We start from the raw sequence: 19,294 nt of genomic DNA on the forward strand, positions 1-19,294 counted from the left end.
TACCTGTCCTCTGGCCAGCGGAACTAAGCTTTGTCCCTCTGGTGAGCCAGGTTGTATTGCAAATGAACCCCTCCTGTCATCTCCTTGTCATTTTTGGTTGGTTCCAGTCTTTTTTGTTAATGGTTTTTCAGCAGTTAGTTGTGGTTTTGATGTTTTCATGAGAAGAGGTAAGCTCAAGTCCTTCTACTGTACCATCTTGTCTCCTCTTTGACAAATTTATACATTTCTTAGCCTAGACTTTTGAAATCAGATGAGTTTAACTTTTTATATGCATGTTTTAAAAAAATATCTAATTGAAAGCTTTCTCATTTGTGGGATCATCACTTGACTTTATTATTTTTTTTGTAAGTCAGTGGACTCTGATGATATTAATATAGAATGGTGGCTCAGAGAGTAAAGCATCTGCCTGCAATGCAGGAGACCTGGGTTTGATCCCTGAGTCAGGAAGATCCCCTGGAGAAGGAATGGCAACCCACTCCAGTATTCTTGCCTGGAGAATTCCATGGATGGAGAGCCTGGTAGGCTACAGTCCACGGGGTCACAAAGAGTCAGAAACGACTGAGCGACTTCACTCACTTATCTGTACCTTACAAAAATCTAGGAAGCTTCTTTATGTTTTCTTTTAACTAACCTTTTACAGATCAGGCAACAAATCCCAAGAATGGATAACTGCAGAGTTAAGTAGTTTTAAAGCCTTTGCTCTTCTTCCAAAGAAGAGCTGCCCTGCTGCAGCCCCACTCCTGTATATTTTTAAACACATTTTTACCCTGGAGGCACACAAGAGAGTTAAACTACTATTTATTTAACTATCCTTGTTTAGGATATTATTTAACTATCCTCTTTTAGGAGGATTAAAATCTCTACAAAAGTTAGTGGTAAAACTTGACTCCAAAAAATTGTGTTCATCATATAATCCAGTTATTAATTGATTTGTCCTTTATTTCTCAGGTACAACGAAAGAAAAGTCTGAAAAGAAATTTGGTCCCGCAAGTAAACCTAGCTTCTTCTTTCTTCCCAGTCATCCCCAAGTGAAAAGAGAAAAATCAGAAGTGGCTGCTGTTATCTGAGCTGTATACCAAAGGACAAGGACTCAGTTATACTCCAGTCTTTATTTCAGGATGAAAGTGAGGGTCTATCAATCAGATATTGTTATCCATCTCTGTATCCTCACGCCATCCTGTCTGTGGGGAAAATTACTCAGGGTGCTCACATGTCCTCATCTCTAAATATCAAGCAAGTAGCAAGCAGCCAGTTTGCCAATGTTTTTCCTTCATGGAAATCACTTATTGAATAGGCAATATTTCTCATTCACTGTTAGGAAAATGACACATAAAGAAAAAAAGAAAACAAACAGCATAAATTAATTTAAAATAATACAGTTATCAATGACTAGTTTTCCACCTCTCCCCATTGTTCACCCTAATTTATAACCTGAATTATTATCAGAATGCTTGCAGCAGGAGGCAAATTACTTATGTGTCATGCTATGTGCAATCGAAGAGAATTATTATTTTAAAAAAAGTGTCAGTGAGGCCTCTAGCATTTGTCTTATTTATTTAGAGAAATGTCATACAGAAGAAAATGTCCAGAGTTTCTTAAAGTTAGAAGTTATTTGCAGTTAGTCTATATTGACTACAGATGTTAGAATTTCAGTGGTTATCTGATGTTGTCAGGGTCCATCTTTTACTGATAGCTATATTAAGTGATTCTGGTATTTTGATCAAATGATTCATTACCATTGGGTACTCATGTAAAAAATAAAAGCATCTACATTTGATGAATAATAAATGAGATTTTAAATAAGTCAAATGAAGAAGGTATCAAGAATTAAAGCCTGAAGACTGGCTGAACCAGGTCTCCTCGGGAAAATATTTAGGGTTATAATTAATAAAAGCATTCCGCTGTCAAGCATTAGTCTATTTGCCACAAAGCACAAGGCCACATGGGAAGAAAGACCTCTGGTCCCTGAGCATTTGATACTGCCTTTACATTCTAGGAAGGGTTTTAAGGTTCTGAAAATCGTAACAACTTTGGAAAACTAAACTAAGAAAACCTTTATTGTGTATAGGTATGTACTAACCATAGTAAGAAGGCAATGGCACCCCACTCCAGTGCTTTTGCCTGGAAAATCCCATGGATGGAGGAGCCTGGTAGGCTGCAGTCCATGGGGTCTCGAAGAGTCGGACATGACTGAGCGACTGACTTCACTTTCACTTTTCACTTTCATGCATTGGAGAAGCAAATGGCAACCCACTCCAGTGTTCTTGCCTGGAGAATCCCAGGGATGGCAGAGCCTGGTGGGCTGCCGTCTATGGGGTCACACAGGATCGGACACGACTGAAGCGACTTAGCAGCAACCATAGTAAGTCTAATTAACTTAACAACCATCCCCATAGATGGTTACCATTTTTTGTGTCAAAAAAGTCTAAGAGGACTTTCATGATTTACTCTCTGTGACCACATGGGGGAGCAGCTACAGTGCAGGTATCTGAGGGTTGCTGAGGAATTTTTTTTTTAAACTATCTACTCTCAGGATGAGATGGCTGGATGGCATCACCGACTCGATGGACATGAATTTGAGTAAACTCAGGGAGTTGGTGATAGACAGGGAGGCCTGGCGTGCTGCGATTCACGGGGTTGCAAAGAGTCGGACACCGACTGAGCGACTGAACTGAACTGAACTCTCGGGAACTTTTAGATATACAACACAGAATCATTAACCACAATCACAGTGCTATACGTTATATCCTCGTGACATTTATTTTATAACTGGATGTCTATCTTTTAACTTCCTTCACCCATTTTGCCCCCAGAAGATTTTTTTTTTTAATTCTAAAAGTAAAGATGAAAATTCAAAGGACCTTACGAAAATGATTTCACTTCCTGTCTTTAATCTCAGTTGTAAAAGAAGGTCATTTCATCCCCATAGATTTCCTAGAATAAAACAATATTGAATACCCTGCCATGCACCAAATCCCTTTAATGTGGCATTCAGGGCTATAAATTAGCATCCTTCTTCTTCTTTGACTGAAGGATTCTCTACGACCTCTTTTGACAGAAACATACAACTTCTTGACCCTCTTATGACTAAAAAAATATTTTGGAATTTTTGCACATTATGTAATAAATGATTATGTTTTAGTCAGTATACTGTTAAGAATGGCAGTATAATAATAATATTTAATGATATACAAAATATGTAGAAAAATTTTGTCTTTAATTTCCTTACTGATTTAAAATGCAGTATTTATGTTACAATTCAGACATGGGGAGAAAAAGGGTTTTAAGACAAGGAGTTTATCCTGGTATGTAGATAAACACAAACTAATCACAAAAGTCTTGTAAGAAAGGAAGCAAGAGGGTCAAGGGCTACTCTCATGACTCAGAAGGTAAAGAATCTGCCTGCAATGCAGGAGACCTGGGTTCAGTTCCTGGGTTGGGAAGATTCCCCTGGAGAAGGGAATGGCAACCCACTCCAGTATTCTTGCCTGGAGAATCACATGAACAGAAGAGCCTGGTGGGCTACATGGGGTCACAGAGATGGACATGATTGAGCAACTTTCACTTTTTACTTTCAAGAGGGTCAACGTTGATAAAAAGAGATTTGACAAGAGAAGCAGACTTTGGTGTAATATGCTTTGAAGATGGAAGGAGGTGCCACAAGTCAAAGAATGTAGGCCGCTACTGAAACTATCAAAGGCAACAAAACAGATTTCCCCTGGAGCTTCTAGAAGGAACATAGCCCTATTAGATTCATTTCAGAAATATGGTCTCCACAACTGTAAGATAACAAATGTGTATTATTTTAAACCATTAAGATTGTCATACTTTGTTACAGCAACAGAAAAAAAAAACAGAGAAGTGGTTATAGTTTGAATTTCAATTTCAATCTCCTAGGCAAGGTCTAGGCATCATTTTTGTTGTTGTTGTTAATCTCCCTATGTGATCACTCCTCACTTGCAGTCACAGTTTAAAAGTAGTAAACTAGGAGGGTGAAGGAGATGGTAAAATATTCTGACACCAAAGGAATGGCCTGTCATCACTAAGTAGCTCTACTAATAAAGAAAATGCAAGGTTACAGAATAAGGGATATAACTTTGATACAGGACCAAACAACAAAGAAATATTAACCAGAGCAGTTTCAGGCTATGCACATTTCACCAGCATGTCTGAAGAATCTGTTAATTCCCAATGAAGCCAAGCTTGGACATATGCCATTTTTTATTAGTATTCACTTATATATCTTGTGTTTTCTTTGCTTTGTTCTTTTCTAAGTTTGTTTTTAGTCAAATTAAATTATAAACTTTTTAAATGCAGGTAAAGCTTATACTTTTTATAATATAATTTAAACAAATTCTTGGATTCATTTATTGTGGAAGATATAATGTTGGTCACAAAATCCTGGTTATTTTTATTTCATAATATCTTGAAATCCCATCTGCTATCTGGCCCAGTTTTGAAGCCATGCCAACCTTCTGGGTGTGGCTAGGATATTTTGGGTGATATCCTAGCACCTTTTAGGATGACATAATTAGATTTATTCCAAGCTAGCAGATTTTACTCCTACCAAGTTGAGAACACCTGAGAATAAATATCAGTGGTCATCCAGACAGAAAATCAATATAGAAACATTAGACTTAAATGATAGTAAATCATATAGACCTAACACATACATACTTCATCCCATTCCAAATCAGCAGAATACACATTCTTCTCAAGTGTACATGGAACATTCTCCAGAAGATCACCTGTTAGGTCACAAAAAAAGTATCAGTAAATTCAAGAAGACTGAAATCACATCAAGCAATCTCTCTGACCACAACAGTATAAAACTAGAAATCAATCAAAAGAAAAAAAAAATGTGGAGACTAAACAACATGCTACTGGACAGTGAATAACAATGAATGAGTCATCAAAGAATAAAAGGAGAAATTTTAGAAATATCTAGAGAAAATTGCCATAGAAATAGGACATATCAAGATTTATAAATGCAGCAAAAGTGGTTCTAAGAGGAAAGTTTGTAGCAGCACAGGATACCTCAAAAAAACAAGAAAAATCCTAAATAATCTAACTTTACCCCTAAAAGAACTAGGGAAAAAAAAAAAAAAGGAGAGCAAACAAAGCCCAAATTAGAAGAAAGTAAATAATAAACATCAAATTGGAAATAAATGAAAGAGACTAAAAAGAAAAGTATCAGTGAAACTAAGAGCTAGTTCTTTGAAAAGAACCTTTACCTAGACTAACCAAGAAAGAAAGAGGCCTTAAATAAATAAAATGAGAAATTAAAGAGTGAGCGTTACAACTGATAACCACAGAAATACGGAGGATTATACCCAACTATTATGAACAATTATACACCAACAAATTGGGCAATACACAAGAACTGGATACATTTCTAGAAATATACTATCTTATGAGATTGAGTCATGAAGCAATAGAAAATCTGAATAGACCAATTACTTTAACAAGATTGAAACTGTAATAAAGAACTCCCAACAAACAGAAGCCCAGGAACAAATGATTTCACTGGTATTAATAAATTCCATAAAACATTCAAAAAATTAATACCTATCTTTTTAAAACTCTTCTAAAACACTGAAGAGGAAGGAACCCTTCGAAACACATTTTACAGAATCAGTATTAACCCAATACAAACACTAGACAAAGGCAATCCAAAAAAGGAAATTACAGGCTAATATCCTTCATAAACATGTATTGTTCTATACATAGAAAATTCTAAATACTCCACAAAAAAAAACTGCTAAAATAAACAAATTCAGTCAAGTTTAAATCAATACACAGGTGTTTAGCATTCCTATACACTGATAACAAACTATCAAAAAGAGAAACAAAAAAACAATAATCCCATTTACAGTTACATCAAAAGCAGTAAAATATCTAGGAATATATTTAACCAGGGACATAAAAGACCTGTATGCAGAAAACTATAAGGCACTGATGAAAGAAATTAAAGAAGACCCAAATAAATGTAAAGATATTCTATGTTCATGGCAGAGGATCTGAACAGACATTTTCCCAAAGAAGATATAAAATGTCAAACAAGCACATGAAAAGATGTTCAAGCACATATAGGTAAATAGTATATAGTTAAATATGAATATGAATATAAATATACATAGGTATATATTTATATACCTATTATAGGTGTATATATATGTATATGTATATATCTAAAACTCATTCAACTCAACATAACAAAAGAAATCCAAACAATACAAAAATAGGCAGAGGATCTGAACAGACATTTTCCCAAAGAACATATAAAATGTCAAACAAGCACATGGAAAGATGTTTAAGCTCACTTACTTTTATAGAAATGCAAACCAAAACCACCATGATAAATCACCTCACTTCTGTTAGAATGCCTATTATCAAAAAGACAACAAATACTGGAGAGAATGTGGGAGAAAAAGGAGTCTTTTACACTATTGGTGCAGCCACTGTGGAAAATAGTATGCAGATTCCTCAAAAAATTAAAACTACAAATATCACATGACCCAGCAATTCCACTTCTGGGTATTTATCCAAAGAATCTGAAAACACTAATTTGAAAATCATATGCACCCCTATGTTCATTATGGCATTATTTACAATAGTTAGGATGTGTAAACAACCCAAGTGTCTACTGATGGGTGAACAGATGAAGATGTGCTATGTACACAGTTGTCCAGGTCCATCTGAATTTCAGATAAACGTGGAAATTTGTTTAGAATGTTTCAAATATTACACTAGGCATACTTATACTAAAAAAATGTAACTGTTTACCTTAAATTCAAATGTAACTGGGCCTATATTATTGTCTGGTAAATCTGGGGGACAAAGTCAAATAAAATAGTATGAGAAGGGTTAAGGCAGAGGTCATCACAGGATGTTTGGGCACATGTCAGGAAAGATTTCAGAGAGCTGGTAAAACAACTGAATCTTAAGCTGACAATTGTGTGGTCTGTGCCACTCATTTCAGAATTATTAACACATCATCATAATTTGTGATTTCACTTTTTGATGAATATATGTTTTGTGTACAGAAACTTGCTTAAAGACAGTAACCAGTTCTTTGCTTTCCCCATATCACCTAGTATGGACAGGCACACCTAAGGCATGCATTGATGTTATGGAAACACCCAAACTTTCTGGCCAACCCAATAGTAACTGCATGAATTGATTCAAATGGTTTTATCTTCCCAAAGTGTTAAAATATTGTTTAGGAAATCATTGTTAACTGGTATTTTCTTCTTTAGTTTTTAAACACTATAGCCAAGAGTCCTGTCTAGAACCTTCGGAGTGAAATTAGTAATAAAGATATGGGTTGTTCGTAGGGCAGTAACCTGTCAAGTCTCATGATGCAGTGGGCACATTTTTGATGTTTGGGCTCCTTCCTAAGACACTCCCCCCCCCCATCCCACCCACATTTAAATCCCTTTTCCACCTACTACAGTTTGGAACTGTTCCCCACCTCCCACTACAGGCAGCTCCAAGCTGATACAGAGTGAGGTCTCCTGCTATACAGGTGTTGGAACCACAAAGGAAGGTCGTTTTTCTGACCTCCTCTCCTAGCCTCAGCTATTAAGACTAGACCTGGGGGAGGCAGCCACGTTCCCACTTAGCATATTTCCCTCAAATGGCATCTTTCCAACAATTTATAAGGTAGTATGTTGACATGATAGATGTTAGATTCATCATGAAAAGACTTTAAAAAGAAGTATGTGAAAAACATGCAGAGTAGGCAGTCAAAATGGGAGCATTTTAAAAAACCACTTTTTCCCCTTTAACTCCTTAAATTGAGTCTGAATTTTTCATTCATGCCCATCTCTGGGCCAAGAGTATACTCTGTGGTCTAACCTAAGGTTCTTTCCAATTTCTTTTTCTGCAATATTCCTAAGAAGACAGTAATCAGGTCGAGAGTATCATGAGGACTTGAAGTTTCACCCCATGTGCCTGCCAAAATAAAAAATGTCTTTAAAGGCTATGCACCATAACCCATTTTCATGACTGCTTGGTTAGTTTCTCCAGGCCAAAGATATACAAAGCAGGACACCAGGTAAAGTAGTTAGGACAGACTTCAGTCAGTAATACACTACAATAAGGAAAGTGTCGATCATGAAGTGAACTCACCCTGGATTTGTACAGAAGTGACTGGGCAGTTTCAAGAGAAAATAGGGGTGTGTATGCGTGGTGGCTCAGTAGAGTCAGGGAGTGAAAAATAAAACAGAATGGGAAGGAGCACTGGAGAACTGACCTGAGACTGCTAACCAGAATTTATGAAAGTTAACTTCCTCCCTTCTTAGAGACGCTGGGGATAGAGATCTTGTCTTTGGATGTTGACGGGGACAAATGCTGAATTCTTTTGGTAGCCTTGAGCTTTCTCAGGTAGGCAGTTCAAGTGGGGCTGGGGTCACAGAAGGGACGTGGTGGTTGTTGTTCAGCTGCTAAGTCGGGTTCCATCCACTCTTTTGCGACCCCATGGACTGTAGCCCGCCAGACTCCTCTGTCCATGGATTTTCCAGGCAATAATACTGGAGAGGGTTGCCATTTCCTTCTCCAGGGCATCTTCCCGACCTAGGGATGGAACCCGTGTCTCCTGCACTGGCAAGCAGATTCTTCACCACTGAGCCACCAGGGAAGCCCAAGGGATGTGCACTTGATGTTAATCAAGGTTGAGTCCTAGTTGAGAAGAGGGCAGAGGAGCCCGGCCAGTCAGGTTAAGTAAAGACTCTGTCACTTATCAATTAAAGTACTCAGTAAGCGCGTCCTCCCCTTCCCGAAGTCTACTGGAAGGGTCCAAGGAATACACACCTCAAGTTGCACCTTCTGCGTCCCTGGAACCCACGTGCAGCGCCTGTCAAGAGCCAGGGTAAGCACTAGGGACAATTTCAGCCAGGACCCATTTTAAGTTTAGAAACCTCAACATAAACACAGGGCGGCGCTCTCCCAGCTTCAGCGCCTGGGCCTGAGGCAGCATTTGGGAGAGATCCACGACTCCATCAGCCTGCGAAAGGAACTCAATGCGCGTTCCGGGAGCCATGCCCTGTAAGGCAGTTGAGCCAGCTCCGCTCACCCCTCCATAAGGACGCTTCGGAGTCCAGGGGCTGACTGCGGTGGCGGCGGCAGGTACCCAGGTGGCCAGGACCTGGTGACTCAGGCCGGAAGCGGGAAGCTGTAGGAAGCGGAGCAGACGACCAGACGTCGCAGAGGAGCTGACGTCACTTCTTCTGGGCGGAGTCTCGGGCCATCCCGCGCAAATTGAAAAGTCGGGCCCTCGGTGCTGCGCTACGTCCTTGCTCCTAGCTTTTGGCGCTGCCGGCTGGCGCGCGGCGGCCCAGGTGAGTGAGGGCCGTGGCCTTGGGCTTCTAAGTCCGCACCCAGCTGCCATCGGACGGACGGGAGAGGAGGGACCTCCCCGGGAAGCCAGTGGAGCCGGCTGTGCAGAGCACGCGGTGGATCCAGGCTGGTCCCCGCCCCTGCCCTTGGGATCCCCGGTCTTAGGGGCTGAAGAGGAGGATCTGGCACGTAATTAGACCCTGCGGCGGCCCTGGGGGACGGTGCGGGGCTGTATGGGCCAGGGGAGCACGCTCAGCCAGACCAGGGCTGCGGTTTGGCTGACATGGAGGGAGGGTCCTTTCGTTTTCCTGCGGAAGCTACCACGGCAGTTTTACCCGCAACCTCCCACCTTGCAGATGCTTGACAACTATATTCTCCACGCTGTGCAGGCCAAAGGAACGTGTCTTCTGGAAAGGGCGTGTGGGCCCCCCTTCCAGTTCGTGAGACGCGGGATGGAGCCATGACGTCGTGCTGTCAGTACTGCCAGATGCCGCGGGCGGTCCCCTGAGGACGCTTTGTGCCTAAAACCCCCGACCCCCTCCACTGTTTAATTGTGCTAAAGAGGAAACGTTTAGGAGAAACTTGTAAGTTGCACGAAATGTATATATTATGTCGGGCTTCCCTGGTAGTCAGTGGTAAAGAATCCGCCTTGGGGATTCCCAGGTGGCGCTAGTGGTAAAGAACCGCCTGTTGAGGAGACAAGAGATGAGAGTTGATCCCTGGGTGGGGAAGATCCCCTGGAGGAGGAAATGACAACCTACTCCAGTATTCTTGCCTGGAGATCCCATCGACAGAGGAGCCTGGCGGCCTACAGCCCACTGGGTCGCAAAAGAGTCGGACATGACTTGGCAACTAAACACCAGCATATACCATGTGAATTTTCCTCAAAGAAAGAAAACTCTTTTTAGGAACCTCTGAGAGGTAGGAGACAAATTGTTTTTCATAAACTGTGGTGTGAGGACCTCCTGCATCCAAATGACCTGCTTTGTTTAAAATTCAGAATTCCCACCTCACTCGAGGACTAGTGAATCATAGTCCCTAGGAGTGGAATTTAGACTGTAGGAAGAACTGACATTTGAAACCTGCTGTACTAGACTATCAGAACTTTGATACAGGGTATCAACAGCGTGAGTCTGTCTTCTGATCTTGTACATTCTTCTTTTCCTCCCAGACTTAATACCTCTTTGAAGAGATTTATTTTAGGAAATGCTAAGCAACTGCTCAATTTTTGTCATGGGGGTTGGGGAGGGGACATTAGTTGCTTGGGAAAGGACTGGCAGCTGCAGGTTTCTGTATAGAAAGGAGACTTGGGGCTGCAACTTGGATGGAAGAGGGTGGAAAGCTAAAACATTTTTCTCAAAATTAATTGGACAGCAGGTGCAGTTTCTCCTTATTTGGGGATAGTTTTCAGCGAGTCTGATGGAGTTGCCCCTGGGCACCACCACTGCTTATTAAATTGCTTGGAATAAAGCACTCTGATGGTGGTAAATTTCAGTCCTAAAAAAGTACAGCTTTAGTTCTAGAATTGTTTGTTTTATTTTTCAGTTGAAATGTCCTACGAAGTATTTTGCATGTTATTTCATATAATGCCTGTGCAGATGCAGGTAATATCATAGCATACACAATTTTGTAGATGTTAACAGTGCCTTTTTGGAGAGAAGACAGACTCACACTTTTTTAGTACCTTCTGCCTGCTTTGTTCAGTGTTAAGGGCTTAGAGTAAACAGTAAGGAACTATCAAGTGGCATTAGATTAGGGTACTAGACTATGGAGATTGTTTGGCAGAGAAGTGCCCACTTGAAATATTAAAGAGCAGTGATTCGCAAATATCTGAACAATAACAGTTGCTATATCAATTTCCAAGCTCTTTTTATTTTTCCAAAACTTTGGGGTAAATATATTTTGCTTTAAATTTTGCTGTTTTCCCTTTCTCTTTTTATATCATGTAGTTAACTTGGCACTATGGGGATACATGGATTGCTGCAATTTATCAAAGAAGCTTCTGAACCTATACACATAAGGAAGTATAAAGGGCAGGTGGTAGCTGTGGATACATATTGCTGGCTTCACAAAGGAGCTGTTGCTTGTGCAGAAAAGCTAGCCAAAGGTGAACCTACTGATAAGTAAGTTTGGATCTTATATTAATTATTTGCCAGTTAAGAATGAGACTTACAATGCCTTTTTTTCAGAAAGGAGTCATTTTTATTCAATGCAAGAAGTGAGAATATATGCTTTAGAATATTGCCAAGGAACATTTCCTTCTTTGATGTAGGTCTAGTTTCCATTCTTTCTAATAAGCCAGAGTATTAGGACACTAAAGGACAAAGGCCAAAGACTCTCTTCTTTTTTGTGTTATCTAAGATAAAACTTTTTAACAATATTCTAAAAATCCATGGCGATTTCAGAATTCTGCTTTACTGGGTACAGGCAACACATTTGCTAAGCCCTGTTAGCAAAACAAGGCAGTTGTTTCTAAGGGGCACGGTGTTCTCATTCCGTTTTACTTCACTTGGGGCCAAAAATAGTGGCCATTCTGATATCCAGTCGTAACTCTGTGCCTTCATTTGAGGCAGGACGAATGCCTTGTGACCCTGGAATGAATCTACACATAGTATTTTTAGTTGTCTTGCCAGAAAATCTAATGCAATACATGATTCTTGTTTGCATCCTGCACTGGGGGAAAAACTATAGCAGTGCTGTGCTACAGTCAAGTTATGTGAGTTTACTATACACCATCTTCTCCAGTTCAGCATTGAATGATCCTACATTGGTAGTTTATCCACCATTGTAGAATATTCATGTCAAGGAAATTGACAAATGCTACAAATCAGGCACCCCTTTCCCCAGAACTGGTTGTTATACATTTATCGGGTCACCATGGTTATAACCTTACTGAGACAATTGGATAAATTTTAATATAGACTGTATATTAGATAGTATTATATTACTATTAAGTTTCTTGGGTATAATAATGATGTTGTTGGAGAAATCATGTATTCTACTATTCCTTTAACTTTTCAATAGATTTGAAATTTCTCAAAGCAGAAGAAAACAGGGGTGAGGGGTGGGGAGATAAAAAGACTAGATTTAGAATAATACAATGTCAGAACTGCGGAAATGTAAAAGTCTTTAATCTACACCTAAGGAAAACAAATAGCCCATAGCCCATTAGGATCCAAGGCAGGATTTGAATCCAAGTCTAAATTAGAGTTTATCTTTCTTAATTATTTTTCTTCATTTTCATAGGTATGTAGGATTTTGTATGAAATTTGTAAATATGTTACTATCTCATGGGATCAAGCCTATCCTGGTATTTGATGGATGTACTTTACCTTCTAAAAAGGAAGTGGAAAAGTCTAGAAGAGAGTAAGTGATACCTTAACGTAATTATTTAAGGTCTGACATTGTGGTCTCTGTGATACAAATTTTTGTTTTAGTATGTTGAGGCTTGTTTTAAACTCATACCTAAATGGAGTTCCTTAAATGTTCCATGCATGCTGGAAAGGAATGTGTATTCCTCAGTTATTGAGTGGATAGTTTTATGTCTGTCCAGTAAATCAAGATTATTGGTTGTAGTGTTCAAATTTTCCATATCCTTATTGGTTTTTTGAAATTTTTTTAATGTGTGTCTATTTAATCCTACTTAATGATCTTCCCTGGTAGCTCAGCTGGCAAACAATCTAACTGCAATGCAGGAGACCCCAGTACGATTCCTGGGTCAGGAAGATCCCCTGGAAAAGAGATGGGCTACCCACTCCAGTATTCTTGGGCTTCCCTGGTGACTCAGAGAGTAAAGAATCTGGCTGCAATGCAGGATACCTGGGATTGATCCCTGGGTTGTGAAGATCCCCTGGAGAAGGGAACAGCTACCCACTCCAGTATTCTGGCCTAGAGAATTCCATAAACAGAGGAGACTGACTGGCTACAGTCCATGGAGTCGCAAAGAGTCGGACACAACTGAGCAACTTTCACTTTACTTAATCCATCAATTACTAAGAAAAGTATGATAAAATTTCACTATAATAGTGGAATTGTCAGTTCCCTTGTAGTTCTGTCCATTTTTCTTCCTGCTTTGTTTTGAAACTATTTTATTGTTGGCATTCAAGTTTAGAATTTGTTATTTTTTGGCATATTAGAACAATATGCACTGACTTTTTAAAATTTCTGTGCTTTTTTGTTCTAAAGTCTATTATGTCTGATGTTAATATAGCCATAACAATTTTCTTTTGTATGTTCCTAATTTCTTTTTCTGTTGACTTTTACTATGACATTTGTTTTAAGTTTGTCTTTTATAAAGAACACAACACTGTAATTTTTTTTTTATTGCTTCCATCAGTCTTTGTCATTTTTAAAACTGTAGTTTTATTCTTTTTACCTTGATCTTAATTACTAACATATACCTCCCACCTTGTTTGATTTCTGGGTTGATTGTTTTTTCCACTCTTATTATCGTCCCTTATTTCTAGTTGAAGTGATGTACTCTATTTCTATTCTTTTAGTAGTTTTAATTGAAATTGTATCTTTCATATTTAAGTCAACAGAATCTAGCACAGAATCTTTTTACAATAGACCTTATAAAGGATTTCTGTATTTTCTTTTAAGAATTTCTGCATTTTAGTGAAGCGTCTGTTCTACGACTTTCATCTATTTTTGTTTTTATCCTCTGTTGGTTTTTAGGAGTCATTATGCTCTATAGGAGATACCACTGAGCTTAGTTAAAGGTAGTGTGAATCAGCCCCAAATAGAAGTAAACTTCACTGAGTGGAGTTGATGAAGTTGTACCCTTTATAATAGAAAGTTAGTTTTAATGATATAAAAGCCTTGACTTAAATTTTCTTAACGTGTCTTCATTACTTCACTTTCTTTTGACATGAAGCAGTGCTGTGAGAAAGTTTGGTTATTAGCTTGTGCGTATGGGCACTGTAAATCCGTTCTCTTTTTGTCTAGAAGCCCAAAAGATCTGGGTTAGCATAGTCAAGGAACAGGTGTGCACTTTCATATGAGTCAAGCATTTTTTATCCCAGGAAAAATTCTTGAATACAATTCAAGGGTATAATATTGTAATTTTTTGAGTCCTCTTCTCAGTTTTTTTTTTTTTTTTTAATCTTGCAGACGACGACAAGCCAATCTCCTTAAGGGAAAGCAGCTTCTTCGTGAAGGGAAGGTCTCAGAAGCCAGAGAATGTTTCACACGTTCTATCAATATCACACATACTATGGCCCACAACGTAATTAAAGTGAGCTGAATAAGAAGCTAAAGTAACACTGCAGGGTTCATTTAGGCTAATGGGAGAGCAAGGAGGTGAAGGGAGGAAGATTATTCTAGGTCTAACCTTTACGAAAGCTGGTTGTCAGAGGAAGAAAGAGAAGTGTATCTGTAGGTAGAAGAGAGGAGTGCAGCAGTTTCCAGAGAAGAAATCCTGAGGAGCAAACAGCTCAGCTCTCACTTTCTAGATGAGTCACTTACATAGTAAATGTTTTCTGCCAATATGGAAGGAATAAATTGCTGGAGGTTCAATCCCACCCCACTCATAATCTTTAACACTTACTCTTGAGTGTCTGTCAGAGATTTGCTGAAGTCAACTGGCCAACTCAGAACATTTGCAGCGGATCAGTTCCACTTGACCCGCTTCTTAGAAGCTTCTTTCCTTATTACCTATTACCATAAATCTCAGTGTCAGCACACCCACAGTTACAGCCCACACTTCACCCTTTTCAGGTCTGTGTTCAAACTATTTGGTAAACAGATGGGAAGATAGATAGTTAGAGAGTCTGTTCATTTCATCAGTTCAGTGTCAGGCTTGTGTTCTGTGGTAAGAGATTATGGGGAAATGAGCGACTCGTGTTCTTTAGAGCACAATCATTCTTAAGATGGTAGATTTCTATAATTTGAAAAATTGAGTTTGCAGCTTGTATCCCCCCCAAATGTACAGCAATATTTCTTTTTCCCTAATTCATACATTGATTTTTAAAATAGATTTATTAGCGGCTATATGATTCAATATATAGGACTATATGTAGTTCAATATTTAGGACTAAAAGTAGAAACCTGTACTTCAAAGGAAATGACTTCCAAAAATAATACTAGCATGTATTCAGTACATGTTGAGGCTGGTGATAAATGGGTTTGATACAGGAAGTTGTTCAGTGGTTTCCAGATGCTGCTCTTGAGACTGACTAACCCTTTCTCACAGGCTGCTCGGTCTCAGGGAGTAGACTGTCTTGTGGCCCCATATGAAGCGGATGCACAGCTGGCCTATCTTAACAAGGCTGGCATTGTACAAGCCGTAATCACGGAGGACTCTGATCTCCTTGCTTTTGGCTGTAAAAAGGTACCTAACATAAATCAAGGAGCTGAAGTTTTTCTATCTTATTTAATACCTGCAACTAATATCTACTTATGGTGTTAATGATTATTTTATTTAAAAAGGGAAGAAAAGTTTTGCTGCTTGACATTTGTATAATCTGAATGATTTTTCAGATTAAGCCCTTAAAGTTAGATGATTTTGTTGTTTTCTCTAAATTCTGTAGTGGAATGTAGCCTTATTTTGTAATAATGGTTACTTATATGCTTTATATTTCTCAATTAGATTAAGTAAATAAGCTAACTTATCTACTAATGAGATGCTTTGCAGTTTTTTAGAATTATGTATAAAACAATTTAATGGAAAATTTTATTATGATATTAAGATACAAAACTTTATAGACTGATCTCATTTTTGTTAATATCTATGTTATTTATATTATCTGTTTCACAAATGATGAGTGGGATCTGTGAAAATGTTGATGCTGGGTAATACTGATAGATCAGACATTTGGGGCAATTTCTGTTTTCTTCCTGGATTTCTGTTTTCCACATTTTCTACAAGTGACATGTATTACTTTAAGACTAAGTGAAGGGTTACTTTAATATGTAAAAGTGGAAGGTGAGGAGAAGATGCTTTTTGTAAGTATTGCTCTTTGACACGATAGCCCTGTAGTGCAGGTAGGAAGTAGGTGTAGAAAGGGCCTTCTTTACGCCAGAGGCAAAATGATTGAGTAGTGGCATATGACATTGTCCAGCCATGGCCTATGTTTCAATTTAACTTATTTGCAAATTTCACAATGATTACCTGGCCTACGTATCTGTCTGCTCACTTATGATAAAGAACAGGAAAGATTTCTTAGAAATACTACAGTGGATTAGATGATGAAAAATAAAAATGACTCTTACAGGTGTTCACAGTTTCCCTTCCTCTTGAAGGTTATTTTAAAAATGGACCAGTTTGGAAATGGACTAGAAGTTGATCAGGCTCGTCTGGGAATGTGTAAACAGCTTGGGGATGTGTTCACAGAAGAGAAGTTCCGTTATATGTGCATTCTTTCAGGCTGTGACTATCTTTCATCACTGCGTGGGATTGGATTAGCCAAGGCCTGCAAACTACTAAGACTAGCCAACAATCCAGATATTTTAAAGGTAAGAGTGATTTACCAACTGTTCAGTTTCTAAGCAATTCTTAAATAATAGATGAATCAGTCAGAATATGGATCTTAAATATTCTATTATATCCATAACCAATATTGTGTCATTGAAAGGAGAAATGATTAAAACTCTACAACTTTGCTTTTGGCAGCAGATGAATCCTGTTTTCAGCAGCTGACAAAAAATTAGTAGTAGTTTTTTGAAAATGAAGACTAATATAAAGAAACTTCAGGATAAGATATTATAGGGTAGAATTCATGTTAAAATGCACAATTTTTTGATTTCTGTCCTATTCTGTGGTAACGGTTCTCAAAGTTTTTGGTCTCACAGGATCCCTTTACACTCTTAAAAACTCTTTGTGACAATTATTTTTGTTTATATGGGTTATAGCTACTGAAATTTACTGAGTCAGAAATTGAAAGAAAAGAATTTTAATGTTTATTAATTCACTTAAAATTAACAGTAATCAATGCATTGCATTGTAACATAGACATCATATTTTTATGAGAAGTAGTTGTCTTCTAAAGCAAATGAAAGTTATGAGCGGAATTGCATATTTATGTAAATCTCTTTAACATGGCTTAATAAAATACAGCCAGATTCTTACTTCATACAGTTTGAGGAAGTGTCATGTATTTTCTAAAGAAACTTTGAGACCTCATTACATCACTGCTGTATAAGTTCTCTGATGTCTTTTCCTTAAAAAATCAAGTAGATTATTCCCACCCTCACCATGCCTTGAGTAGTTCTCTTAAGCCCTTAGAGTTTGCAGAGCAGAATTTCCAAGATTATATAATGTGAGTCCTCAGGGCTAAGGGTGGTGTACTGGAGTAGACAGATCTCAAGGTTGGGAGATGGTAGCAGGTTTTGAAACAGAGCAACATTACTAACTAGCCTGTGACTTCAGGATCACTTCAGTTCTCTGGGTCTTCTCTTCTTCATCTCTTGCAGCTTTAATCATCCACAACTCTAATAGGAGTTAAAATGTTGACTTCTTTTTTGAAATATGATCTACAAGTATTTGTGTTTTTTTTTTTTTTTTTCAAATTCTCAGGTAATTGTATATTTTGTTTTTTGCTTTCTGGATGAAAGAGACTTTGAAGGTGAAGAACATATCTTTGAATTTTAAGTCATGACATGGTTGTGTTTACTGGTCGAGGTTTTTAATGTAGCTGTATGATGACTGAGATGGGTGGGTTGGGGTGAATGGGAGAAAGGTCCAGGAAGGAGGGAATATGTATTATGTATACATGTGGCTGATTCACTTCATTGTACAGCAGAAATTAACATGACACTGTGAAGCAATTATACTACCCCCCTCCAAAAGCAATTGATTTTCCTACCCCTCCTCATCCTTCTCTAATGTAAAGTGATGGGTCTTGGGAATAACACTTCCCCTATTCTTTATCTTCGGGTATTAAATAACTCATAAATATATTTATACTCATTACTAGGTCATCAGGAAAATTGGACATTATCTCAAGATGAATATAACAGTACCAGAAGATTACATCAAAGGATTTATTCGGGCCAACAATACCTTCCTCTATCAGCTTGTTTTTGATCCCATCAAAAGGAAGCTCATCCCTCTGAATGCCTATGAAGATGACATTGATCCCAAAACACTAAGCTATGCTGGGCAGTATCCTTTCTGAACCAGAATGGTAGAAGTTTGCATTCCTTTCATGTCTTTGTGGTGGTGTTTTTAGCTAGACATTCAGTCAAAAGCTGGCAAATTGTTTTTGGCTTTCTTTTTTTTTTTATAGTGGAATCTTTATTTTGTTAAATTTAATTATCTTGCAAGTTAAAAATTTAGAGTAACTTTTTGTTTATAAATCTGAAGCTCATCCATTATAACTTGCTAATTACTTAGATTGACTTGACAGAAATATGTAGTCAGCCACTTAAGGTACATACTCCAAAGGTGGCACTGAGGAGAACCACTCATGGTGAGCAAGCTCAATTAATCAGGAAGAACACTCTGGTCGTGTGAGTACACCAGTTGAGGATGCTTTCTGCAGAGCCACTGGCCATGTACATACAGAGTGATGTGGAGCTGTGAGTCACCTGGGTAATGGCAGGGCTTTCCTCTCCATCTCCCTTGACAGGAAGTAAGTGATGCCTTAGGGCTTTGCTTCAGAAAATAGCCAACTCCTGCTGTAAACTATCATGTGGTTTCACTAAAGCCGAATGTGAAAAGGAAGTAAATTATCATGTGGTTTCAGTAAAGCCAAATGTGGAAAGGAAGTAGGGTCCCTTGAAGTCATAAACCTGAAGGTTTTCTCTGACAATAGATCACACTTTTCTGTCTTAATATGGTATTGTTTGTTTGGCTGTTAATAAAATTATTTTTCCTTAACCTTACCAACCTAGGTATGTTGATGATTCTATAGCTCTTCAAATAGCACTTGGGAATAAAGATATAAACACTCTCAAGCAGATCGATGACTACAATCCAGACACTGCCATGGTAACATATTAAAGACTTCTTTCT

The 19,294-nt window shown here is 38.3% G+C and overlaps 2 protein-coding genes and 1 long non-coding RNA gene across 3 annotated transcripts in view; 2 read left to right on the forward strand and 1 right to left on the reverse strand.

Annotated features, from left to right (window-relative positions):
- Nucleotides 1-1,364, forward strand: part of WDR64 (WD repeat domain 64) — a 126,293-nt gene extending 124,929 nt beyond the window's left edge. Inside the window, exon 28 of the mRNA XM_070474360.1 lies at nucleotides 949-1,364. Coding sequence (XP_070330461.1) covers nucleotides 949-1,032 — 84 coding nt within the window. The 3' untranslated portion in view covers nucleotides 1,033-1,364. The remainder of the gene's footprint in view (nucleotides 1-948) is intronic.
- Nucleotides 914-8,861, reverse strand: LOC139037510 (uncharacterized). Its single transcript, XR_011490376.1, has 2 exons — nucleotides 8,258-8,861; nucleotides 914-4,748 (listed from the first exon to the last, which is right to left on the reverse strand). It is a non-coding gene; the product is annotated as an uncharacterized lncRNA (long non-coding RNA).
- A 302-nt stretch (nucleotides 8,862-9,163) lies between these two features.
- EXO1 (exonuclease 1) overlaps nucleotides 9,164-19,294 on the forward strand; it is a 38,065-nt gene continuing 27,934 nt past the window's right edge. The window contains exons 1-9 of the mRNA XM_070474361.1: nucleotides 9,164-9,341; nucleotides 9,729-10,260; nucleotides 11,289-11,462; nucleotides 12,586-12,705; nucleotides 14,452-14,575; nucleotides 15,533-15,670; nucleotides 16,582-16,794; nucleotides 18,255-18,442; nucleotides 19,174-19,270. Of these exons, the coding sequence (XP_070330462.1) occupies nucleotides 11,302-11,462; nucleotides 12,586-12,705; nucleotides 14,452-14,575; nucleotides 15,533-15,670; nucleotides 16,582-16,794; nucleotides 18,255-18,442; nucleotides 19,174-19,270 (1,041 nt within the window). The 5' untranslated portion in view covers nucleotides 9,164-9,341; nucleotides 9,729-10,260; nucleotides 11,289-11,301. The remainder of the gene's footprint in view (nucleotides 9,342-9,728; nucleotides 10,261-11,288; nucleotides 11,463-12,585; nucleotides 12,706-14,451; nucleotides 14,576-15,532; nucleotides 15,671-16,581; nucleotides 16,795-18,254; nucleotides 18,443-19,173; nucleotides 19,271-19,294) is intronic.

This window comes from Odocoileus virginianus, chromosome 11 (assembly GCF_023699985.2).
Source record: "Odocoileus virginianus isolate 20LAN1187 ecotype Illinois chromosome 11, Ovbor_1.2, whole genome shotgun sequence".
Taxonomy (NCBI): domain Eukaryota; kingdom Metazoa; phylum Chordata; class Mammalia; order Artiodactyla; family Cervidae; genus Odocoileus; species Odocoileus virginianus.